At 46.8% G+C, this 27,712-nt stretch overlaps 1 protein-coding gene across 1 annotated transcript in view; it reads left to right on the forward strand.

Moving 5' to 3' along the window:
* The window catches only part of ANAPC4 (anaphase promoting complex subunit 4), a 410,841-nt gene extending 386,171 nt beyond the window's left edge, over positions 1 to 24,670 (forward strand). The window contains exon 28 of the mRNA XM_086964012.1: positions 24,139 to 24,670. Within this exon, the coding sequence (XP_086820138.1) occupies positions 24,139 to 24,354 (216 nt within the window). The 3' untranslated portion in view covers positions 24,355 to 24,670. The remainder of the gene's footprint in view (positions 1 to 24,138) is intronic.
* Positions 24,671 to 27,712: the final 3,042 nt, after the last annotated feature.

Genomic DNA, 27,712 nt, shown 5'->3' on the forward strand with positions numbered 1-27,712 from the left:
CGAAGGGATGAAAGACGTCGCCGAGTGGATGAAGAACAGCCGCCTGAAACTGAACTCAGACAAGACGGAAGTCCTCATCCTGGGATCATCTCCATCCACCTGGGACGACTCCTGGTGGCCCCCCGCCCGGGGCACTACTCCTAAGCCAACGGACCACGCACGCAACCTGGGCTTCATCCTGGACTCCTCCCTCTCGATGACCAGACAAGTCAACGCCGTCTCATCATTGTGCTTCAACACCCTGCGCATGCTCCGAAAGAACTTTCGATGGATCCCCACCGAAACCATGAAGACGCTCACCCAGGCTCTCGTCACCAGCCAATTGACTACGGAAACACCCTCTACGCCGGAACCACAGCCAAACTTCAGAAAAGACTCCAACGCATCCAGAACGCCTCCGCACGACTCGTCCTGGACATCCCCGACACAGCCACATCTCTGGCCACCTGAGAGACCTGCACTGGCTTCCCGTCAGCAAGAAGATCATGTTCAGACTCCTCACCCACGCACACAAGGCTCTCCACGACCTGGGCCCCAAGTACCTCAACAACCACCTGACCTTCTACACGCCCACCCGCCAGCTACGGTCGACCAGCCTCGCCCTCGACGCCGTTCCACGCATCCGCAGAGCCACCGCCGATGGAAGATCCTTCCCCTACCTGGCAGCCAAGACATGGAACTCCCTCCCGGTCCACCTTCGGCTAACCCAGGACCATCTCTCCTTCAGGAAGCAACTCAAGACCTGGCTTTTCGAGCAGTAACGGACCCCTCTCCCCCAGCGCCTTGAGACCCTTCCAGGTGAGCGGCGCACTATACAAATGTCATGATTGATTGATTGATTAAGTCCATCACCACGTTTCCTGAGGGAACAGAGTTGTCATGTTCAGTGATTGACAGAACTGTTTGCTACCTCTCCGGGTTAGGGGGGCTAACAGTGGCACTGTTAGCTAGCTGGTCCAAGGGACAACATATCCCACGTGGTGCATGGAATCAGTCTGGCACCATCCTAAGTTTGTTATCCTCAAAAGTGCAGTATGTGCTGATCAGTGGAAACAACACTGTATTCGTAAATCCCACTCAAGAAGTGGGACGTAGGCCTATGTGGACATTGCCAAACTCCTTCCATCTTCTTTCCACACTCGAAAGAGTCCTAAATAGCTCGAGTAACTCTCCTTCCAAGATTGTAGGGGAAACAAATCACCCATAGAGTTGCTGGGAGCCTAGGGTAAAGGCCTTCCGCACCGAGGGAAAATGTTTTTCCATAGACTTTTTCGAGCTACTGGTGCAGATTAACTACTTTTTTGTGAGTTAGACCCTTAGCGTTACCCTAAATCAGACACCTTTCTGCACCTGCAGTGGGATCCCTGGGACAGCCAGATTGGCATCCATCTAGAGTCTGTGGCAGAAAGTCTGCTCCCTCTACTTTACGATTACTTTCTTGTGTTCATGTTTCATACGATACCGGTTACAAAAACACCTAATGAACAATGCCCAGATATGCTTTTACTTTTGTGCATAATTGTTCAATCTTCTGACATCTGTCCTCATCCTCACAATACCCTCATATCTGTTGGACTTGTTGTCGGCGAAATCCCTGCCCTTAAAAGCTTTTGCATAATGCTATTTTTGAATATACCAATGTATGTCCCTTCTTTGTCCATGCTATGATCTGCAGCATCACACCACAGTGAACCCCCACACAGAATACCAACCCCCGCCCTATTGAGCTTTCCAGCTTAACACCCATATATCACCAGCATTGTTCTCACTCTCTTGTAAAGACCCGAAGACCCTTTACACCTCTCAAACTCAACCACCAAATGATAACACTACTTACCACAAAGGGTGTACCCTTCCAGCCTTCCCGTTTTTGTGCTATCCCTTTTTAAATTGAATGTCTCCTGTTAATTCTTACCTTGATTTGTGGATCAGACAACTATGACCAGATGTTTAGTACATTTTATTTTAATGACTCCTCCTGCTTTCTGCTTATTCATCTTTAAGTGCTCTGATTATCATACTAGACTAAATAAGCATTGGAAATGCAATTGGTCTCGCATTTGTTGGATTTGGAGCTAGTGGCATTGTAAATGGCAATGTTTTTTAGTTATGCATTATGAAGTGTATGCATAAATGTAAATGTTTTGTACTTGTATAGCGCACAGCTACCCGGACCGGGTCTCCCGGCGCTTGTACTCATACCGCTAAGGAACCCTTCCTGGCTTTTCCCTGTTAGATGTCCACTCCTGGGCATCCCCAAGGTGAAGCCAGGCATCCCAGTGCTGTTGGGTCCGTTGTGGAGATTAAGCAAGCTATTGCCCAGAGTTGCAGCGTGGGACCCATGATTAGAATAGGCACCGAGGCGAGAAATCAGGTCCGAGGAATTTAGAGCTCAAGACCCCGCCAAGACCGGCCGAGGCAGGAATTGAACCCTGGTCCTGCATCAGGGTCTGCCGCTCTAACCATTGAGCCAGACTTCTCCACGCATGGGGTGTGTTGTGTAATTATGTGGTTTAGATTGAATTAGGTGTGTAATTGTGTGTAGTGGATTTGTGTAGTGGTATTATGTGGCATGGTGTGCTGTGGAATTATGTGGATAGCAATCATGTAGTATTGAGTGTACTGGAATTATGTGGTGTGGGATTGAGTATTTTGGAGTGTAATTATGTGGAATAGAATTTTGTGTTGTGGAGTATTATGTAGTGGAGTGCTGCCTTTTATTGCACACAAATGCCTATAAATAATGCTGTTCGAGGCATATGAGCTGTAGATCATATGCTTTAGCATAGATCGCCATCTGTTGTTGGATCTGGATGCTTGCACTTTGTTTTTGTTCGAAGAAGTCTTGTAGTCACGAGGTAGGTGACTACTCCTTTCGGTGATAGTGCGCATGGGCATCGACTCCATCCCCAGATTGCTTTTTTCCACCATCTGGTTCGGATGTGTATTGCTGCTCTTCGGTTCTGTACCGTTTTCTGACTCCTTCAAGACGCAATCCACTACCCTCGACGGTATTGTTATCGATCGCAACCCATCATTCGGCGCACATAGTCTTACTTCGGAAAACTTTCCATTGGAAACCTCGAGGCAGGCCGTTGAGCCTACCGTGCCGACCGCGTTAGCAGTTGATGGAACGAACTCCATTTAAACTATGTCCTGGGTGTCGTGCTAAATTTCCAAGCTCCGACTTGCACGAAGTTTGTAACCTGTGCTTGTCCTCGGAACATGACGAAAGAAGCTGCAATGCGTGTCTATCCTTCTGATCGAAAAGACACTTCGAGATCGTCGCCTCGATGCCACAAAATGCAGCACCAGAGCGAATCCATTCCTGGCATCGTCTGAGAAGATTCCGGCATCCAACCTCCAACTTCGGAGCCAGAGAAAGAAGAGCAGGTCTCCAGGTCCAAAGCCACCTCCTACATGGAGGAAGAGGAAGACATGATTGCGGGACAGTGTACCGTGAGTACACATGCCCCTGAGCCCATTCCACAAAAGATAAAGGCTCCAGTCCCTTCTTACCTTTTGGTTTAGGTCGGCACCGACAACACCTTTTCGATGCCCTGCCCTCCGGCTCGGCGCCGAAACAGAAAAAAAAGCCTTCGGGCTCTGGCTCGAGCCAGTCCCGCTCCGATGCCAAACGGACACCTTCGGCTTCAAAACATAAGAGCAAGATACCTTGAGTACCGACCTGCTACGCCAAAAGGCTCGGAACCGAAACGCTTCAAGCCCAAAGACTCTGAGCCGAGACATCCCAAGTCCAAAGACTCAGAGCCGAAACCATCCAATGCCAAAGCCTGAATCCTCCAAGCCAAAAGATTCGGAATTGAAATCTTCCAAAGACAAACACTCGGAGCCAAAATCCTTGAAAAACAAGGACTCAGACAAGCCCAAACACACTGAGCCAAAATTACCATCCCTCAAAGCTCGGAGCCGAAATCTTCAGTGCTGAAATTCTCAAGGAAAGATAAAAACACTTTCCCCAAAGAGCTTCCTTCTAATCAGCCAATTTTCGACCCAAAACAGAAAAAAAAACATTTTAATCCTAAAACAGGACATATTCAAGCCACTATTCCAAAGAAACGGAAAGCTGACTTGCCAGACGACCAAGTAGCCCCTCCCAAAAAGAAGAATATGGGCACTAACCCTTCTCCTTACAATCCACCTCCTTCTGCTCCTTCTAATCCTAACTTGCTCATTACACCATTGTAGGAGAAAGAGCGGCCTCCTGACCTTGATTTCTTTATTAGCCATTGTGCCGCCAATAAAGAAATCAAGGTCAGGAGGCCGCTCTTTCTCCTACAATGTAGCTAAGAGATGGAACGCTCTGCCCCAGCATCTTAGATCCAATCCTAATATTCTCTCCTTTTGCAAACAGCTGAAAACGCTCCTATTCACTACTCAATGATGAAGCTGAACCTGCCTCTTTGAACCCAAACCTCAGATGGTATGCTTAGCGCTTGGACGCCTCAGGGCAGCTATGTGCCCTCTATAAATCGGAGTTCATTCATTCACCAATCAATTCACCCAGTAGGCCTATTACACCTGTACCACAGGATGAAGGGGACGGGGTTCATGATGAGGACACTGATGCTTGGGATGATTACCACACTGACCCAAATACAGACAAGGAACCTGATTTGTACCCCTCTAGACCTTCCCCACCTGATGACAACATTGGTTATCTTGTGCTCCTTAACAGGGCCGCTCATTACCATGGGGTAGAATTTCACAAGGAAACTTTAGAAGAGGATTTTCTTTTAGAGACACTTTATTCCTCCCAAAGAACAACTCATACCGTGCCAATGCTGAAAGGTATGCTAAAACATACAGACATGGTCTTTAAGGATCCCATAAGGGCTAGAATTATCACTCCTGACAAGGAGTCCACGCTTATCGATGCCTCAGGCAAAAGAATAGCATCACAGGCACTTCTAGCCCATATGACAGGGCTCACTATGATGAGCTAGAAAAACTAATTCAACACCTGCCTGACAAATACAAATCTAAAGCTAACGACCTTATACAGGAGGGTAAACCTATTAGTAACACCTCCATTAAATGTGCACTGGATGCAGCAGACCTAGCATCTCGTGCAATCAACACAAGTGTATTATTACGCAGGTACGCTTGGCTCAGGATCTCTGGATTTAAGCCAGAGGTGCAAACCTCCCCCTTAACCAGCCATTTTATAAAGAGCATCTTTTCGGCCCAGCTGTTGATACCATGCTGGAAAAGATGAAAAAGGACACTGAGGTGGCAAAGTCTATGGAGGCTTTACAGTTACCGGCCAGTAGAGGTTCCTTTCGCTGCTCATTTTACAGGGGTGGCTCAAAAAATATGTCCACTGACCATGCCTCCTCCTCTTACAAGGCCAAAAATCAATCTCCCCGACCAGAGGATATTCTAGAGGAGGTTATAGAGGGAACAATAATAGAGGACGAAAAAGAGAAAATTCCACACGCTCTTCCCCCACAAACAAAAAATGACTTCCCTCCTCTACCCCTGATCATCCCGCTCCTGTCGGGGGACGTCTCTCCCAATTCTTTCCTGTCTGGAATTCATTCACCTCAGACAAGTGGGTACTACAACTTAGTCAACATGGTTACTTGCTGGAGCTTACGAACACTCCACCAAATATTCCTCCAAGAGTACATGCAATGTCACCGGAACATCTTGCTTACTTAAAACAAGAAGTTCTATCTCTGTTACAAAAACATGCTATAGAACCTGTTCCGTTAATACATCAAGGGACCGGGGTAGCCTTCCTGTATTTCTTAATTCCCAAAAGGACAGCTCTCTCAGGCCTATACTAGACCTCAGACAGCTGAACCTTTCTACATACAGTCGGACCACTTCCACATGGTCACACCAACAGGTGCTCCCACTACTTCAGCACGGCGAGTTTCTATCCACTCTAGACCTAAAGGACGCCTATTTCCATATTTCCATTCACCCTGCTCACAGAAGATATCTCAGATTTGTAGTGGACGGACAACATTACCAATTGTACATCCTCCCAGTCGGAGTAACTGCGGCACCTAGGGTTTTCACCAAGTACCTCGCAGTAGTCACAGCTCATCAAAGAAGACTGCACCCTTACCTAGACGACTAGCTGATAAAAGCCAGATCACAGCAAAGTTGCATACAACACACTCTAAGGACAGTCCATTTGCTTCACAACTTGGGGTTCACCGTAAACCTCACCAAGTCTCACCACCAACCTTCCAACGCGCAAGAGTATCTAGGGGCCACAATAGACACCTGCAAAGCTCTAGCGTACCCTAACCCAGCCAGGATTCGCAAATTGCAAGCTCGAATTTCACAGTTTCAGCCTCAGCACTCACTACCAGCCAGAGTGTTCATGCAACTAATCTGAATGATGGCTTCTTGCATCTTAATCGTTCCAATGCAAGACTTTAAATGTGCCCCCTACAGGAATGCTTAGCACGTTAGTGAAACCAGGCTCAAGGTCAGTTACCAGATCTGGTGTTGCTAGATGGCCGTACTCATCGCTCTCTGCAGTGGTCGAACAAACAAAACCTTTCCAAGGGACGTCCATTTCCCGATCTGGTTCCATGTATAGTGATAACGGCAGATTTATCCCTCACTGGTTGAGGAGCACATATGGCCAAAAATAACATTCAGGGCATGTGGACTCTGCAACAAAAACAACTCCACATAAACCATCTAGAACTGCTAGCAATTTTTCTAGCATTGAAAGGCTTTCAACTTCATCTAGTACGCAAAGATGTCCTGGTTCGCACAGACAACATGACCGCCATGTACTAAATACAAAAACAGGGGGGGCGCACTCTCTACAGCTGTCAGATAGCACAGAGCATCTGGAAATGGGCCATACCTCAAAAGTTATATCTCCTTGCATAACATCTTCCAAGAGTACACAACCAAGTTGCGGATCTGCTCAGTCGTCAACGCCAGCAGATACACAAACAGGAACTTCACCCTCAAGTTCTCCTCCCATTCTTCCAAATGTAGGGCTTCTCGGACATAGACCTGTTCACCACCTACCTAAACTCAAAATGCCCAAACTTTGCGTCCATGCATCCACACCCATTGTTCAAAGGCAATGCACTATGGATGAATTGGTCATGGATATTTGCTTACGCTTTTCTACCTCTCCCATTCATTCCATTAGTGGTTCGGAAACTCAAACAACACACCCTGACGCTTATCTTAGTTGCTTCCACGTGGGCCCAACAAGACTGGTTCACAACTCTATTGGAACTATCAGTAGTTCCCCACCAAAAACTACACCCCCCCCCCCCCCCCCCCCTGTTCCTTACTCAGAACCATGGAGAGATAAGACATCCAGGTCCCATTCCGCTCAACCTTGCGATTTGGCACCTGAAATCCTGGAGTTTGGCTAATCTTCCGCCAGACTGTATGAATGGTATCAAAGAGGCTAGACACCCTACCTCAAGAGCATGCTACGCAGCAAAGTGGAAAAGATTTCTTGTTTATTGTAACAACAATCAGATCATCCACTAGATGCTTCAATACAAAACATGTTCGAGGCATATGAGCTGCAGATTGTACACTATGCATAGATCGCCATCTGGTGTTGGGCTGGGATGTTTGCATGTTGTTTTTTTCTTCGAAGAAGTCTTGTAGTCAGGAGGTTGGCGACTCGGTCGACAGTGCGCATGGGCTTCAGCTCCATTGTTAGATTGTTTTTTCCGCCATTGGGTTCAGGTGTAACTTGCTGCTCTTGACAACTTTTGATTAAACCTAGATGCCTACGATCCTCAATTCAGGCCTTTGGGCCTACCTGCGCCGATAGAGACGGGCGTCGATGGAATGGACTCCATTTAAGAAATGTCCAGAGTGTGGTGCTAAGTTTCCACACTCTGACCTGCATCCTCTGTGCGTCTCTCCAGAACATCGAGGGGACGATTGTGATGCTTGCCTCTCATTCAAGTCGAAAAAGACCATCTGGGATCGTCGAGTTTGACGGCGCGACATGCACCCAGGCAAATGTTCCATTCCGGGCATCTTCCATCCAGGTCCTGATAACCTTCCGGAGCCAGAACAAGAAGGGGTTCCAGACTCTGAAGTAGACTTCTCCAACGCTGAAGTTGACATCACCCCGGCTCAAAGAGACGTGAGTACTGAGACCCCAACCCCGACCAAGCCCATACCGATGACTCCGGTAACACCTTCGCCTTAGGGCTCAGGTTCACACTGTACAAAAACTTTGAACGCCCCTCCCCCAGGTCCGGCACCAAAGCACAAAATAAAGCCATCTGGCTCGAGCCAACCATCCGGTACTGAGAAACCACCTTTGGTACTGAAAGCTCAGTCGTCAGAGTTGCCATGTCCTCTTCCACAGGCACTGGGAAAACATTTGGCACCGAAATCTAAAAAAGATCCCTCGGCACCGAAGCAGCCCGATAAATCATTTGCACCTAAGCGGCCGGATAAAGCATCGGCACCAAAGCAGCCAGATAAAACCTCGTCCCGAAGCACACCGACAAAACCTCGGCACCAAAACTTTAGAGCCAAGAACATTAAAGGACAAGGCACCGAAAGCTTCGGAACCAGAGAAGGATGCTGTATCGGACAATGTCCCAAAACATCCAAAACTGTTTCCAAAGAGAAATGTTCGACGCCAAGCAAACCTATCGATCCCGAAGAGCTCTTCTTTTCCCGATCCAAAACAGACTACCATCTTTAGTCACCCAAAGACGGGTCACATGTTCACCAAGCTACCTACAAAGAGAAATCAGAACTTTTGTCAAAGGCTCCAGTTCCTCCAAAGAAGATTCATATAGCTACTAACACTTCACGACCACTTAACCCTAAGGATAGTGACCATTCACATGTGGATGGGCAATAGGCAACTGGATAAAGACGTAATGCCATTAGATCCTGATGATTCACCACAGGAACCAGACCCATGGCATCCTGGACCCATCCCAGGCTGGCTTCCGCAGCAACCACAGCATCAAGACTGCCCTCATCGCCGCCACCGATGACATCAGGACCCTTCTGGACAACAGTGAGACCGTGGCCCTCATCCTCCTGGACCTCTCTGCTGCCTTCAACACAGTCTTTCACCGCACACTGCGCACACGCCTCCACGACGCAGGGATCCGAGACAAGTCCCTGGAATGGACCACCTCCTTCCTCTCCGGCAGAACCCAGAGCGTCCGCCTCCTCCAGGCCCCCCCCTCCCCCCCCCCCCCCCACACATTCCGATCTGAAGCCTCCAAGAACATTTGCGGCGTACCCCAGGGATCATCCCTCAGCCTGACACTGTTCAACATCTACATGGCCCCGCTCGCACAAGTCGCCCGACAGCACGACCTCAACATAATCTCCTACGCCAAAGACACTCAACTGATCCTCTCCCTCACTAAGGTCCCCCTCACCGCCAAATCCAACCTCCACGAAGGAATGAAGTCTGTCGCCGACTGGATGAAGATCAGCCGACTGAAGCTGAACACTGACAAGCCTGGGACGACTCCTGGTGGCCTACGGCACTGGGAGCAGCCCCTACACCCACCGACCACGCACGCAATCTGGGAGTCATCCTCGACTCAACACTCTCCATGACCAAGCAAGTTAACGCAGTCTACTCCTCCTGCTTCAACAACCTCCGCATGCTCCGCAAGATCTACAGGTGGATCCTGACAGAAACAAGAAGAACAGTCACCCAGGCCCTCGTCAGTAGCATACTCGACTATAGAAACGCCCTCTACATGGGAGCCCCGGCCAAGCTCATCAAACGACTGCAACACATTCAAAACGCCTCTGCACGCCTGATCCTTAACATACCACGCCACAGCCACATCACCCCCCACCTGAGAAACCTGCACTGGCTCCCCGTTAACAAGAGGATTTCCTTCAAGCTCCTCATCCACGCACACAAGGCACTCCACAAGACCGGTCCAGCCTACCTCAACAGACGGCTCTTCTTCTACATCCCCAACCGCCAGCTCCATTCCGCCGACCTCGCCCTCGCCACCGTCCCTCGCATCCGAAGATTAACCACCGGTGGCAGATCCTTCTCCCACCTCGCCGCCAAGACCTGAAACACCCTCCCACTGATCCTACGGCAGACCCATGACCTGCTGACCTTCAGAAGGCTACTCAAGACCTGGCTGTTCGTCCAGTAGCGCCCTGCCCTTTTTTCCCCCCAGCGACTTGAGACCCTCACGGGTAAGTAGTGCGCTCTACAAATTCTTGATTGATTAATATACTGATCCTGATCTATCCATCCTCACCAGATGACAAAGTGGATTTTGCCCAGCTAATCAATAGGGCAGCTACTTACCACAAGGTCAAACTTCATTCAGACCCTGTAGAAGAGGATTTTCTATTGGAGACTTTTGCCCAACCACCAACATCTACTCAAGTCTTACCCATGTTACAAGGCCTTCTTAGACAAGCACCTAATATGTTCACAGACCCAGGTAGAGCTAGGGTTCTTAACCTCAGAGTAGACAAAAATATAAAGCATCTGACCCTATATACATCAAGGGCCAACTTCCCTTAGATTCACCAGTGGTTGCCAATACACGCAAAAGGGCAAACTTCCAAGGGTCAGGTGACACACCACCTCCTGACAAAGAATCTAAATTATTAGAGGCGTCAGGTAAACGTATGGCGTCTCCAGCTGCAAATTCATGGAGAGTAGCAAACATACAAGCCCTTCTAGCATGATACGATAGAGCCCGCTATGATGAGCTAGAACAGCTCATTCAATATCTACCTCAAGAATATAAGCACAAAGCCAATGACCTTATACAAGAAGGGAAACTCTTAACCAATACTTCCATCAAATGTGCGCTTGACGCAGCAGATACTGCGTCACGTGTAATAAATACCCGTGTTTTGCTACGCAGACACGCCTGGCTCAGGGTATCTGGTTTAAACAAGAGGTACAAAATACCATTCTAAATCAACCATTTGATCAAGAGCAACTCTTTGGCCCTTCAGTCGACGCATCTTTAGAAAAGATTAAAAAAGACACTGAGACCGCAAAGTCTATGGTAGCCTTACAGTCACCATCTACCAGAGGCTCTTTTCATCCCTCTTTTTATAGAGTAGGTTCCAAAACAAATCCATCAGAACACCTCATCCTATAAAAGTCCAAACCAGGGCTCCTTTTCTAGGGGATACAATAGAGGAGGCTACAGAGGTAAAAACAATAAGGGTAGAGGCAGAGGTAATAACACCCGCAACTCCCCTAATAACAAACAGTGACTTCCCTACACTTCCCCCCGATCAACCCACTACTGTCGGGGACGCCTCTCACAGAACCTACCTGTCTGGAATTCCATCACAACAGACAAGTGGGTAAAACAGATCATCCAGTATAGTTATTGCCTGGAACTCACTTCTACACCCCCCAACATTCCTCCAAGACAGCGTCAAATGTCATTAGAACACCTGACGCTCCTCAAACAGGAGGTCTTAGCAGTGTTACAAAAGGATGCCATAGAGCCAGTTCCTCTGCTTTATCAGGGCACAGGAGTCTATTTCCTTTATTTTCTAATCCCAAAAAAGTACGTCTCTCTCTGGCTTATACTGGACCTCAGAACGCTCAACTTTTACAGTCAATCAGACCACTTCCACATGGTCACTTTATAACAAGTGCTTCCACTACTACAGCAAGGCGGCTTTCTGTCCACTCTTGATTTAAAGGACGCCTACTTCCACATTCCCATACATCCCGCTCACAGGAAATTCTCAGGTTTGTGGTAGATGGTCAACACTACCAGATCAAAGTGCTCCCATTTGGAGTCACTACTGCACCCAGGGTTTTCACCAAATGTCTTGCGGTGGTTGCAGCCCATCTCAGAAGACAACAAATCCAGATCTTCCCGTACCTAGACGATTGGCTCATAAAGGCAAACTCCCACTACAGCTGTGTTCAACACACACTCCAGACAATACAGTTGCTTCAGCCTGGGATTCACAATAAATCTAAGAAAATCCCATCTCCAATCGTCCACAATGCAAAAATATCTAGGGGCTACAGTTAATACTTCCACAGCCCTAGCATATCCCAATCCTGTAGGATAAATGCTATACAAATCCTAGTTCAAACATTTCAACCACAACACTCACTGCCAGCAAGAGTGTTCATGCAGCTAATAGGAATAATGACATCTTGCATTTTTCTCGTCCCTCATGCAAGATTGCAAATGCGCCCATTTCAAGAGTGTCTAGCACGTCAGTGGAACCAGGCTCATGGTCAACTAACAGATTTGGTGTTGGTGGACGACCGCACCCCTCGCTCTCTGCAGTGGTGGACCACAAAAACCCTTTCCAATGGGTGGTTGTTCCTCGAGCCTGTCCCACAGATAGTGCTAACAACAGATGCATCGCTCACCGGCTGGGGAGCACATCTCCAAAACCATACCGTTCAAGGTTTATGGACCTCTCAACAAAAACAAGTCCACATCATCTACCTGGAATTGTTGGCAATCTCTCTAGCGTTGGAGTCTTTTCAACCGCAACTGCTAGGCAAAGCTGTCCTAATCGGTACAGACAACATGACAGCAATGTATTACATACAAAAACAGGGGGGACACACTCTCTCCAGTTATCCCTAAGGTCATCTCACCAACATCGGCTGAGTGTGCCTAAATTCAATCGTGCCCGTTTGGGCGGACGCTTCTTCCAAGTTCAGGTTGCGCACCTTTGGAATAAACTTCCTTTAACAGTCAGACAAGCGCCAAATATTCTGCACTTTAAGAAATTACTGAAGACATGGCTGTTTAAGCAGTAACTCTGGCCCTACCCCCTTCGCTCAGCCCTTTTCTACTATCTTTGCCTCCGCTAGCGCTGGGACACTCATCTGAGTAGCTGCGCGCTCTATAAATATGTTTAAAAATGTGTTTTTTTTAAATAGCACAGAGCATCTGGAGATGGGCTATTCCATGGAAGATACACCTCCTAGCAGAACACTAACAAGGAGTACACAATCAAATAGCGGATATGCTCAGCCGTCAAACACAACAGATCCACGAATGGGAACGTCATCCTCAAGTTCTTCTTCCATTCTTCCACATGTGGGGACATCCAGACATAGATCTGTTCACCACACACCAAAATGCCCAAGCTTCGCATCTAGGTATCCACACCCATTGTCCAAAGGCAATACGCTATGGATGAATTGGTCGGGCAAATTTGCTTACGCTTACTAGTGAGGAAACACCAACAGCATTTCCTCACAATGATCCTAGTTGCTCCAACATGGGCAAGGCAACCATGGTTCACAACTCTGTTAGAACTATCAGTAGTGCCACATCAAAAGCAGCACTTCTCACCCAAGCTTCTCACTCAGAACCATGGAGAGATAAGACACCCAGATCCCAATCAGCTCAACCTTGCAATCAGGCTCCTAGAGTTCGGCTACCTTAATCCACAAGACTTTATGAATGTTATCAAAGAAGCTAGACGTCCTACAACAAAGACATGCTATGCAGCACAATGGAATAGGTTTGTCATTTATTGCTCACAGAACAAAATTGACCCACTGGATGCTTCCATTCAAAACATCATCTATTATCTTTTTCATCTACAAAAATGTAACCTAGCATATACATCCATAAGATTACATCTAGCTACCATAGCGGCCTACCTGCAAAACAGACAACATTTGTCTTATTTATTTATTTTTTATTTATTTTTTTGCACGTATAATGCGCGCAGATACCCACAAAGGGTTTCCCGGCGCAAAAGATGTGAGAGCTGAGAAACACCGAAAGCGCAGAAAAACAACCTATTAGAAGCCTGCAATTATTTATCAAAGAGCCAGGTTTTTACACCTTTCTTAAAACTGGCGAGATTTACCTCCTTACGCAGGGCTAAAGGCAAAGAGTTCCAAAGAACTGGTCCCAGATGGGAGAAAGACTTTCCCCCCATACGGGCCAGTTTAAATCTAGGAACCACAAAGTTGGCTCCATTTGAAGAGCGGAGGTTTCGTTCAGGAACGTAGGGCCTAACCAGATTCTGCAGGTACTTTGGTGCGGTCCCTGCCTTGATCCTAAACATGTAGGTCAATGCTTTGAACCGGACCCGGTTCTCAACCCTAAGCCAGTGCAGGTCCTTTAGGTGCTTTGATATCCTAGCTGTCCTAGGGATCTTACATAGCAGCCTGGCGGCGGAATTTTGGACCAGTTGGAGCCGCCTAATCACAGCTAAATTGGAGCCCAGGTATAAGATGTTACCGTAGTCAAGCCTAGATGTAATCAGTGCATTGACTACGGTCTTCTGGGTATCCATAGGCAGCATCCAGATGATCTTCCGTAACCATTTCAGGATGGTGAAGCACGTACCAGCTACTTTGTTTACCTGCTGTTTCATTGATAAAGAGTCATCAATGCATACCCCTAAGTTTCTGACTTGAGTGGCCGGGCAGGGGAAAGCACCCAGGGAGGGCGGCCAATGGGTATCCTGCCATAGATCTCTCTTTTTCCCTAGGAGAAGAATCTCCGTCTTCTCCCCGTTAAGCTTCAGCTGATTAGTTGACACCCAGCTGAAGACTTCCTGAAGGCCTGTTTTCAACGCAGAGGGGGATGAAGGCTTTGAGTTGGTGAGAGAAAAAATAATCTGCGAATCATCCGCATAAGACATAAGTTCTAGGCCAACTCGCTCAGCTAGATCGGCGAGTGGGCGGAGATACAGATTAAAAAACAGCGGGCTCAAGATTGAGCCCTGAGGCACGCCATGTGGAGACAGAAAGGTGTCTGACTGAGCTTGCGAGGACGAGATCTGAAACGTCCGGTTGCTCAAGTAGGACGCGATCCAGTCAAGCGCTTTCCCTCCGACACCATCATCACTCAGCCTAGCAAGTAGTCTGTTGTGTGAGATGGTGTCGAAGGCCGCACTAAGATCAAGTAAGACAAGAGCAACCGTTTGCCCCTCATCCAAAAGTCCCCATATCTTTCGGTGACTCCCAAGAGGGCGGACTCGGTGGAATGGCCTGCCCTAAAACCTGACTGAGTAAAATGGAGTAGATTATTGTTCTCCGTGTATATTGAGCGTACACCGTGAATGTGCTTCTCTAAGATCTTAGAGAACGCAGGTAACAGGGAAATTGGGCGGTAATTGGCCAGCACCTCAGGATCAGCCGCCGGCTTTTTCAATAGAGGGCTGACCATGGCATGCTTCCAAGCCACTGGAACAGTTGCCAGATGAATGGAGGCATTTAATGTATCAGCAATAGTCCCCAGGGCTGAATCGTCCAGCTGCCTCAGGATGTTAATAGGGAGAGGATCACAGGGAGAGCCTGATTTAATGGACGCAGCTAAGGATTTCAGAATGTCCAAGGAAATAAGTGGCCAAGAGTCAAGCCGTGGTCCTGTTTGATTTACCAAAGGTGGGGACGGAACTTCCCCGTCATCCCTCATCAGAGGATTAATATTGGCAATAATATTCTCTATCTTTTCCACAAAATACGTGGCAAGATTTTGACATTTTTGAGGGGTCAGGGGAGGTGCGGCCGCCATAGAATTTGCTCCGGCCAGTTCCTTAACAGTGTTAAAAAGAGTCCGTGCTTTGTTTGCGGCTGTGTTGATAGTCTCAGTTATGTAGCAAGCCTTGGCTCTAGTGCAGGCTCTGTGGTAGAGGTTTCTGGCACTACGATAAATTTCCTTTTTTAAAGGATCGTAGTGTTTGCGCCACTTCCGCTCTAATGCCTTACACTTGGTTTTTTCTAGCTTTAATTCATCGTTGTACCAAGGGGCTGGAGGGCGATAAACATTGCCTCTGCACTTAGTAACGGGCAAACAGATATCGACTGCTCTCTCCAGCCGGGGGGGTGAATTTTTAGTGCATTCTGCAACTCGGACAGGTCTAACCTTTTCCAATTTCTCATAAGAATTGGGGGCCGAGCAGAAAGTGACGGCTTAGAGTCAGTAGGGGTAATGCTAAAATGGGTTAAAAAATGGTCCGACCAACAAATGGGGTCGGTTTTCAACCATTTTAGTTCCTGTAAGTTGGATATTATGGGGTCCAGCAAATGGCCAGCTTGGTGAGTAGGACCCTCATTCCGCAGTGTCATGCTAAGAGTAGTCAAATCTTCCAGAAGGTTGACAACCGTGCTATTTGATGTGTCCTCCAAATGGAGATTTAAATCACCCAGTATGGTCAAATTTTGGGCATTCAGAAAGTAAGGTGAAATGACGTTGGCCAAATTCGCAGCCCAGACATTACTGTCTTTGTTTCGAGTTCCAGCGATCAAAGCTTTTATGGAAGGACTTAAAAGAATAATTCCACCAAGAGCTCCACCTTCTCCAGTGTGGAATCTCAACATACACACTTAGGCTGTTCAACCTCTCCTGCCCCTGCTCTGACCAGCCCCGTCCGCAAGCCACTGACTGCCATAGGACAAATAAAATTATAATAACAATACGTTATTATTTTATTTTTCCTTTTGAGCAGTGGGGTGATGCTCCTCCGCCTTCGCAGCGGTCGGTACAATGTGCTTTCAGAAAGCACGGCCTCTCATCTCCTCAAAAGCATTGCTTAAATGGCGCAATTTCCACCAGGAGATGTGATGTGGCAGCTTGTTCACCATTCCCTCTCTCCTCGAGGTGCAGGCCCCCGAGAACCCTGCAGATAGATAGGATTGTTTATCAGCTCGAGGTGCAGAGGAAACGCTCTGAGGAGTGGTTGTGTGATGTAAATATTATCAACCCTGACTGATAAAAGCACAATCTAAAAAGATCTATAATTCTCTACAGACTGCACAGACATCGAAAATTAAATACTAATTCGGTTTGTAGGCCATCCCAAAGACACAAGTTGCAATACCTGCCTACATCATGTGACCTACAGACAGACTGCTACTTTCCTGGTTTCAAATGAGTGAATGGTGCACATGTCAGATATTTAGAGGCCGCCATATAACTCCCCACCACCCAAGCAAAGGCACTAGCCTCAGCAATGTTAAACATTGATAGAAAAGGCACATACTGAAATTTCACGAGGCGGTTGAAATGAAAAAGAAACTAATTGGTGGAAATTGTTAAGAGTCACTGAGAGAGCTTTTGCTGCGCTGTTTGATCCTGCACAAATTAGCACAATATGGCATATTGTAAACAAAACTCACTGATGTAGACAAACACATATGTGGATCTAGGTTGACTCTCTTGGTAACATTTGTCTACAGCTCAGATGTTTACTATTCAAATTATGTAACTGAGAAAGCTTTTAACATGACATGTTCGGAACAAAAGCGTCTGTAAACATTTTTATTTATAAAGAACGGGTGACCTTTGTCATTCATAAATGCTAGTGATGTGCTTGAAATATCAGTCATTTAAAATAGTATACACAAGAATTTCCCTGCACCCTTCAAGTGTTTGTCACAATGTTTATTGATGTTCTTCGAAATAGTCATGTTACAAGCAATTCATAGATGATCAGTTGTTTTCCCAAGAGAAGTCACATGAAGGCAGTTCGGTTTAAAATAAGTTCTTTATTCAGATTTCTTTTTAAAAACGGATAGCCAATGCGTTTTGTCCATTACCGGACTTCTTCAGGGCTTTAATTTCATCATGGCTGTCGTGATTCAAATCTTTGTTTTGAGAAAACCCAGTCAGTGTCATAACAAATGGTCTATGTTCTCGAATAATGATAAGTTCAAGATTGGTCTCGCAGACGAAGTATAAGTTCGTAAATGTGTGTGATCTGTTCTTCATGTGGTCATCTGGTTTCAGACAAGAAGAGCCCTATCCAGGTAGGTTGGGTGATCAACACTTCACTTGTACTCCAGCCCTTTGTGAGGATTAGCAGCCCCAGCTTTCCGCAGACATCAGTTTGTAGGTGTGTAACCACTCCGTCCCAGTCGGACATAGAGATCAGCACTTGATTTGATGGATGGCCTGAAGCTGCTCCAGCAGCAGTCCTGCCTCATCTAAAAGGAGAGCAGCAGCAGGGTACGTCATCGCACATGGGAAAGTACACATATTGACCGGCAATGCATTGCCCTATTTACTCAACACCGACGTTGGCCTCTAACCTGAATTCTTCAGTAGGGCAGCGATAATACCGGACTGGTGTCAATTTGTGTGTATGTAGCCTGGGTCTTATGTGTGTTCCTCACTGAACATGTTACAACCCCCCCACCCGCAAATGTACCGAGAGATGTCAAGGTACCAAAAGTTAAAGAATTTTGACACTCAGGTGTCAATCTCACAAAATAACGGCCTAGTACTGGAACTGATGTGTGACCTTAACATGGGAGATAAGAGCGAGGGACAGCCATGTGATAGGGCTCTGCCCCAATTCGCGCCGGTCACAAGAACACCTTGCAGTGCGTCGTGCTACCTGCTCAGGCTGAAGAGCACGGTGTCTCAGCAGGCACAGAAAACAAACTACAGCTTGATTGGGCAAAATTAACGGTGACACACATGTGCCCTAAAAAACAACAACAGCTGTGAGATCTAAGTGCAGCTGCATAGGCGCACTTGTTCTTTTCTTTTTTTGAGTGATGTCTCACTGCCACGGCGAGACCAACGTAATCGAGAGATGCTGGGTGCACGTTTAAAAATATTTAATTTAAAGGAACAATCCATGCTGGCTACCCCGCTGTGGGAAACAATAAACCAGCTGAAGCAGCCGAGCATGCTGCAGGAAAGTAAGTGCCTGTTAGAGCCAGAAAAAGGGGGGCACGTGAAACTCTGCCGCCTCTGCTCACCCAGATACATGTGGGAGACTTTGAGCCGTCGCCCCACCGCCCCCACTCTCCTGGTAGGAAACACAGTCTACGCCCGGGTTCCTGACTTCACCTACCAGGGAGAACGCTATCCGGAGCTACGAGGAGGCAGCGCATTGAAGAAGAGCTTGTGAGGAGCAGCGCTAACTACAACAGGCACCAAAACAGCTCCAACAACATGCAAAAACTCAGGGGTCACATGGCGCACCATGCACGAGCTAGCAAATCACCCTGTTCCAACCATTCATGGGGGGTAGTCTAGCCGTTCTGAAAGGGTAAAAGGATGCGTCTCTGTTGTGCAGCAGTGTCTTCGGCTCACACTAAGAGGAGTGTGGTATAACATAACTTGCCCAGCGGGGACACGCTCCCTTGTCCCGATTTGCCCTCGCCCGCTGCTGCCTTATCTTTGTGCCTTCTGTTCTCTTACCTAACATAGTTGAAGAGAACTAGAAGGAACTCTGAGGCTGCGATGCGCATATGGGAGGTGGGCCATCGTACTGTGCAAGGAGCTGAACAAGCACTCAAACGCAACCTGAATACGAGGCTCCACCTAGAAAAGAAGGCTGCAATGCCCAGTCGGGAGAAAGAAGGAAGGGCCATCACAACTGTACAGTGTGATGGCCAACCTAAATATTCTCTTAGTGAAATTTTCAGGGAGTGAGCCAAGCACACAAAGGAGGGCCATTTACAACAAAGCACGAATAGCAAATCACCATTTCTGAATGCTACAGATAACAACTAATGGGAAGTGGTGGGTGTGCCAAAACCCAACTAAACAGATATAACAGGTCTTGCAGAGCTCGACCTAATAATAGATCTCCCAGTGATCCTGTGTGGGTTAATTCTGCCCCCTCATGTGTGTATTATCTGTGAAAGCTTGTTCGTATCTGTTGATGTTTGCTCCCTGTACACTTCCACTGGAACTCCGTCACACGCTTGCTCTGAAGGTCCTGTTTTTGGCAAAGCATCACTTCCTGCCAGTCCCCTGGCCTTCTCAAAATCAGTGCAGTAAACTGTTTAGTCATCTGTTGCCACCTCTTAATTTATATTGAAATAGCATGTTCTTCAGGTTGCTTTCACATAGCTTTCCCTGGTCACGGTCAAAACTCAATCATAGATTTCAGTGATAGCCAGAAATTGTTTTTATTTTTATTTTTATGGTTTCATATTTTATCAAGCCGGTTTGCATTGCTACCTGCAAGACTGCATTAATCATTAAGCAATATAGTTTAGCAATTATGTCTCTTAGTGGTGCTTAAGGTGGAAGACGCAAGATTAGTATACCATGGTGTGTGCTTCACTACTAATAAGTTTGATGATCTCTTACTTTAAGAACTCAAAAACAAATAGCACTCCTTAGCACACGTTTATCTAACGCTTTCTATCTCCTCAGCGACGGGACATGTTCGTTGTGAAGCAGAGTACGCTGAGGAGACAGAAAGCTTTGGATTTAGCGGTCTGAAGAATGACTGCATAGCGGACTTGTGATATAGAACGTTGACGCCGTCATAACAGAAACCCACTGCGGGTTGGAAATATCACCACAAAATAAATTATTTCACACGGAAGAGACAGCCTTGAGGAAGTCGCTTGACGACCTCCCGGTTGCGACGAAACACATGTTGGCTGTTGGGTGCAGTTTGGAACATCTACGTAAATTAAACAGAACAACTTAGATGAAAGAAAAGAAAACTGTGTTTATTATTTTGCAGACTACATGTTAGAAATGGGGATCTCTGGTTGGCTAAGGCTTGCACCAAAGCCAGGCAGAGACTACCACTCTAGTCGGGGAAAGGGAGTTACACGCCAAAGATACCCCCTGCTCACCCCCTTGGTAGCTTGGCACGAGCAGATAGGCTTATCTCGGCGATGTGTAAAGCATTTGCACAGCACACACAGTAACACACTAGGCACACCACATAAAGGAAACTCCACACAAGGTTATATATATATATAAAAATAGCCTTTGTGTTATAATAAAACACATCCGATAGTAATCACACAATATACATTGTGCCAACTTGGCACGGGCAATATTTACAGGGGATTATTTACACATGACAGGGCCAGGTGAGCCACTGTCAGAATTAGCACTTTGTAAAGAATAGTCAAATTAAGGATATATCAGGAACATATAACACAGCCAGTAATCACTGGCAGACACCATACTCAGCGTCAACCTGTAACATAAATCATAACTGGTACAGTATCACATAAGGCGAGAACTCTATTCTGCGCCAACTTCATAAGTCTAAATATAGTAGACCACAACTCCTAAACATAACTTGCATCAGGAAATAAACTTAATAACAGACCCTGCAGTAGGGAATAAATCAAACCCAGACCACAGTAGAGAAAAAAAACATCAGACAGTAGGTAAAACCTAATAAGCATAAAAGCACATCTATGAGCATAAATCAAGGTGCATAAAACATACTACAAACATTACATTTCCTAGCACCTATAAAAAGCACGCTAGGGCCTTGCGCCCTACAAACCTAATAGTCCCCTGGGCCAACTGGCCATCTCTAAGGGGCTCAAATGCCCTCTGTCCAAAGTCAGGGTGCGCTGCCTAATGCAGCGAAAGTCAAAGATGCACCACTGTGCAAACCTAAACGCTGTAGCTGCCCACTACTTGCTGGGCAGCTGGGAATCTTAAATGAAGTGCCTAAACGTTGCAACTGGCGGTAAGTGCTGCTCAGCTGTGCAAGCAGAGGTAGGGTGAAGGAGTGCGTCTCACTTCTGAGTTAAAAACATGTCCCCCTAAAATGAAAGACCTAAACGGTGCAGCTGCCCACTACTTGCTGGGCAGCTGGGAAGTAGGGAAAATGCGGCATGGGCTCTGAGGCCCTTAACACCATCGCTGCTAATGGTTTTCCCCTGCTGTGCTGCTTCTTCTCATATCCCATTGTTCATGACGAGCTCAGCTCGTCATGAGTGTATGAGAGGGCTATATCATGACGAGCTGAGCTCGTCATGAGTGTCGAAGGGGTTAAAACAAATTGCGCAAATGTTGGAGCCACGGGGCTCTAAAAATAAACATGTGTCCCCTAATGAACTGCGGGGAAAGGACCCGGCCCTTTAGAATAAATATAGCCCATGTTGGAGCCCTCTAGGCTCTAAAAACATCTTGGGCATGTGCTGGAGCCCCACGGGGCTTCTGTAAATGAATACTGCACATGTGGGAGCCATCTGTCTCTGAAAACAAATATGCGCTGTGTTGGAGCCACGTAGGCTCTGAAGTTCTCTATGCCCCATAAAGCATTAGAGCCACACGGGGCCCTTAAAATACACATGCCCACTAGCACTGGGGCCCTCAGGGGAAAGAACAAGGGCCCCTCTGGCCCCCCACTGTGGCCCTTTAAATAAATGTTGTGGTAATTGCGCTGGAGCGGCCCGCAACGATGGGTCCGCTCAGGATGCCCCCAAGCACTGGCAATGTGCCTCGAAAGCACCTACACTATTAAGGAAGCCCCTACTCCCCGGGCTGCTTCCTCTCCGCCGGCGCTGTATTTTTTCCTCAAGTGCGGCTTGGGCTGGCACCGACAATGTGCCTCGAGCCCCCTCCGCTTTTGATCTTCCTAGGCTGCGGGGCTCTCCCTTCGTTAGGGGAGCCTCGCTGATCAAGCGCACTTCCTCCTCGGCGCGGGGCTTCCCTGAATAGAGCATGGGTAAGCCCTACAGGTATCCAATCCCTGCGCTCCACACCCGTGATGCGGCGGGAGTCTCTGTCGGCTGGGGCTGATCCCAGCGCAGCACCAGGATAACGTCAGGGGCTCCCTCTTCCTCAGCTCAAGCTCGGCCTCGGTGCCGCGGCGGTGATCTTTCGGGGCAAATGAGGGGTGGGCTCCCTCGAAAATAAAAAAAATAAAACTGGCATGCGGAGTGGGCACCCGCTAAGGAACACAAATAAGCAGGGTGGGCACCCAACTTAATTATATAAAAAAACGAAGACGCAGGATGGGCACCTGCGCACTAGAAATAATAAAATAAGCAGGAGGAGGGGGGAATCCCTTCAATGGAGATTCCCTATCAGCCACGGTGCGCAGCCCAGCGCTGCAAGGAGAAGGAAAAGTACTCCTTAAGGGAAAATAAAGTGCTCACCAGGCTGGCATTTTTAAAGTAGAATTAAGCGCTCCCATGCTGCAGAAGGTCTTGGGTTTGGGAAGAAAGGCAAAAGGTTTCCAGGGCATAGCTGGGCCCAGGGAGGCAGTCCTCCTGGCAAGTCCTCCTGGGACCCAGCAGCAGCACGCCCTGCAGAAATTAGGATCCAAGAACATTTTACATGGGATCACAGCCCCTTCTTATCCCACAAAATCCTTTGTTATCAAAGGTGCAGGCAAGGGGAGAACCAGATGCAACTGGTTCTGGAGCACTTTGTTTTGCTCAGCTCCCCTCTCTATTCAGAAGACAGGCCAGGGACATCAGACGCACCACAGGAGGTGGAGCCAGTATTGTGGAAGGAAGGCACAGCCCTATCCAGGTCCCAGGTGCACTCCTCCCTCCCATCTACATGCAGATCTCCCTATTCACCACCGGGCAGACTCACCCTGGCTCCTAGAGCCAAGCACACCAGCCAGCCCCTGTCACTCACAAGCCAGACGGGGAGTTCACATCTCACAGCACACAGGAATGCCAACTTCTAAAAGTGGCACTTCTCCACTAGACACAATAAATCTGCGCACACCATTGCCAGCATTTATTCTCACGAGTTCGCACATACCAAACTCACCCCTGCACTCCCCACATATCAGGAACTACCATGGACACACATATCCCCCATGCATTCCTATGGGAGGGCAGGCCACTCTCACCACACACACTCAGAGTGCGCACGCACTTTACACTGAGCCACAGTGCTAAAGGGCGCAGAGGCCTAAAATCACTACTACTATGCCAGAGGCTAAAGGCAAAAAGTTTAAGAGTGAACCTGCCAAAAAGGCCCAAATCCAACACTACATATATTACGTACTTATGAAAATTTAACCATTGATAAACGAGTGCTGAGGAGTGCTATTTTTTCTTGTGGGCAGAGGCATGTCCTGGGGACTCTGGTGGTTCTCCTCGCCTTTTAGCACCGTTACATGAGTTTTGCTCATTTAAAATATCTTGTGTGAGTATTCTATGTGGCGCCGTTGCACCTATACTTAATACCACTGTTTAAGGTTTTGTTTACTTTCAGCACTGTTTGGATCAAATTCTGCCTGGGTTGTATGTCACTGTGTCGAGTTAGATGTGCGCAACATTTTGGTGCTTATTTTATAAACTAGACTAAACCTATAATTTGAACTTCAAACAAGTATGTGGGTCTTAATATTTTGATTTCGTCTTACTCAAATATTCTAATTCGCAATCCTGTCTGATGAGAGCTCAGTGGTACATATTTGTATGAGCTCACTGGTACATTTATTAATTCTTTGACTCCTGCTTTCTGTTTTCAGCTTAGTTCCAATCTCCGCCATGTCAGAGTATTCGAGATGGATGCAGAGGATGATGGTGAGGCAGAGGAAGAAGAGGAGGAGGAGGAAGTGTCTCATAATTTCACTGGAGGAGAGGAAGAACTGAATCAATCCGCAGTTAACCAAGATAGCACTTGCAGTGGTGCACTCGATGCAGCTGAGGAAAATGAAGAAAATGAATCTAGTCTAGATTCTTGACCAGTTATATAAGGGTGCATTCATCCTTTCGGTCACTACTCCTGTACCGTTGTAGCAATGAAGTGGCTGGAGTCTTGTTACCTCATGCTTATTTAATAACATTACATTAATGTTCTTGTGACCATCAAGTATGTGAATACATATATTTTTCAAAATGGAAAAGAAAATCTTTTCATCTTTGTTGAAGAGCAAATGTATTACTTTGCTCTGGTAAGGTGTTTATCGTTGCTCGCGAGTTTTTAAATCCTTGTGGGTACAAATACAGCCCTTTACTGTGCTTTTTTTTAAATGAAAAATAAATCTGTTTATGTAGGTTTGTAGTTTGGCTATACTTAAAGTTAAAATGTAAATAATGTTTGCTTCAGTCCAGTGGAAGAGCACATTAATGTGAAATGAAAATCCATGTTTTTTAAAGGATGATAGGAAATGTAATATCTGCTTTATATTGTGTTTGACAATGTTACTGGTCCACTAGCATCTCCTAAATCAGAGTCCTAGTTTTTTCCATGTATGCATGTCGAGGGTCTTCCCTCTATATTTAATCATGGGGTTATCCCAAAGTGTTTCCGAGAGCGAGTTCTTGATGCTAAATTAGAGCTTCCTGTCTATTTTGAGCAGCGCCTGCCTTGTGATCTTGAAGATCGATTGTTCTTTTGTGTTTGCTTGTTGACTGTGAAGAGAGTTAGAGGGTCAGCATTCTTTAGGATGGCTTTCTCTATAGAGAGCCAGGTTGGTGTGTAAGGCTGTTTAGTCAGTACCCAGTGCATTCCTTGTCTGGCTATGAAGGCTGTCTGGAAGGTTCTCAGGTCCGCCACATTCAGGCTCCCTAGCTTTTTTCCTAGTCTAAGTTTTTGGAGGCTAATTCTAGGTTTCTTGTCGCGCCATATAAATTTGTTTAACATTTGGTCTATATTTTTGTGGAATTCATCTGTGAGAGCCAGGGGGAGCATACGAGCAAGGTAGTTTACTATGGGAGTGATCATCATCTTTACCATATCTATTCTGCCCCACCATATGATAAACGTGGGCGGCCAGGTTTCTAGCAACCCTTTGATCTTTTCTAGGGTGGTTTTCTCATTCTGTTCCAGAGTCGTTCTTAGGCTTCTACTAAAATGGATACCTAGATATTTGATAGAACCAGGTTGCCAGGCCAGCCCCGAGGAACCCATAACCACACTAGTTGTGTGAATGTTGAGGGGCATACATTCTTATTTGTCTCTGTTGAGTTTGTAGCCCGAGTGTTTGGCGTACAGTTCAATGGTGGGCATGAGTGCTGGTATGGAGTGAGCAGGGTCCTCCGTTATTATGAGTAAGTCATCTGCGTAGGCTGCGAGTTTGGCTGTGGTGCTGTTAATGTTTACGCCCGCTATATTACTGTTGGCTAGGATATCCTTGATCAGGGGTTCAAGAGCTAGAAGGAACAGCAGCGGGAATATCGGACAACCCTGTCTCGTCCCTCTTTGGAGATTAAATTCGGCTGAAGTCGCCCCGTTAATCACTATCTGAGCTTTGGGGGATTTGTATAGTGCCATGACTTTCTGCATGAAGCCCTCACCCAGGCTGTGCACTTGCATGCTTTTTTTCTACGAAATGTCAGGATACTCTGTCAAAGGCCTTTTCTGCATTTAGCGTGATAGCTACCGTTGGGTTAAATGTTTTAGAGGAGTGTTCTATGACCTGGCAGAGGAGTCTTGTGTTGTCATGGGACATGCGGGTTTTTAGGTAGCCTACCTGTGTATTTCTGATTACCTGTGGGAGCACTTTGTTTAATATTGTGGCTAGGATTTTGGCGTATAGCTTACAATCTAAGTTTATTAGTGAAATAGGGTGGTAGTTTTTGGGCCATCGTGGATCTTTGCCTTCTTTGGGTATGACAATTATGTTAGCCTGTGACATGGATTCTGTCACTGCTCCCTCTTTTCCACAATGGTTAAAGACTTTTTCCAAGACCGGTAGTAGCTGATCTTGGAAGGTTTTGTAAAAGGGCGCTGTATATCAGTCTGGTCCCGGGGCTTTGCCATCTTTTAGTGCCTTAATGGCTGTAATGATCTCCCTAGTTTTTATATCCTGACCTAATGTCTTGGCTTCCTCTTTAGTTATCTTGGGTAGTTTAAGGCTGTCTAGGTGGGCTGAGCAGCCCTCCTGGTCTAGATTGTCGTCTTTTTTGTAGAGTTCTTTGTAGAATTCCATAAACGTGTGTAGGATTTCTTTGTTCCGGGTGTGTGACTTGTTGTTTGTATCCGTGATTGTGGAGATACAGTGTTGCCTTTGTTTGTATTTGAGGTATGACTCAAGCGTTTTCCCCGCTTTATTAGCCTCGCATAGGTTGATTTGTTTGTATTTCCTTATCCAAAGGCCTGCCCGTTCGCTCAGAATCCTGTTGAATTCATACTTTTTCCCTGTGAGTTCTACCAGAGCGGCTGCGTTTGAGGTATCCCCAATGTGTTTTCTTTCTAGTTCTTTGATGTCCCGTTCTAGTTGGTTTGGCTGTGCTCTTGTTTCTCTGTCTCTCCTGGCCTTGATTTTATTAGTGTTACTCTGATGGTTGCCTTAAGGGCATCCCACAGGCATTTTGGGTCTGTGTCTGGTATATCGTTGTCTGGAATATAGTCTTGAATGGCTTTCTCTATTCTGTTCTTGTCTTCCTTTTTTGCCATGGTTATGTTGTTAAATCTCCATCTGCTTGTGATGTGCTCGTTGTGCCTACCCGTGAGCTGTAGGCTGATGCACGAGTGATCCGAGATTGTTCTTGCCTTGACGTCTGTTTGTTCTATCTGGTGTGTGTGTGTATGTGAGCCTGAGATGAGGATGTAGTCTATTCTACTGTAGGAGTTGTATGGTTTAGAGTAGAAGGTGTAATCTCTGGTGTCGGGATGTTGTAGGCGCCATGGATCCTTAAGATTAAACCTAATGCATATGTTTTTTAGAATGTTGAGGGAAACCGGAGGTCGGGGTTGTGAACCTCATTGCCTAAGACAGAGGGCACCTCAGGATGTTGATGAAAATTATTGTTTACGGGAGGAGATTTGACACCTTTTCACTATTCTGATAATTCTGCATTGGTTTACTGAATCCCAGTGGATTTAACACCTCACCTTAGACAGAGCTTGACTCTCCACTTGGGCCACCAACAGAAGACAGTGCCTTGTGTGGTGGGGTTCTGGGGAATAGTTTAGATACTAAAATTGCAGCTGCCCTCAGATGAGTCCAAATAAAATGTTCTAACAGATTTTCCAGCCTAGGCTAGTTAAGCCCAGGCTTCCTTTTAACAAAGCATTCACAGATAATTTGGTCACAGCATTGTTCTTGCCCACCTTTGAATAGGTAGGTGGCTAGAGTTACAAACAAATGCCTGGTG

This window comes from Lissotriton vulgaris, chromosome 3_2, assembly GCF_964263255.1.
Source record: "Lissotriton vulgaris chromosome 3_2, aLisVul1.2, whole genome shotgun sequence".
Lineage (NCBI taxonomy): Eukaryota > Metazoa > Chordata > Amphibia > Caudata > Salamandridae > Lissotriton > Lissotriton vulgaris.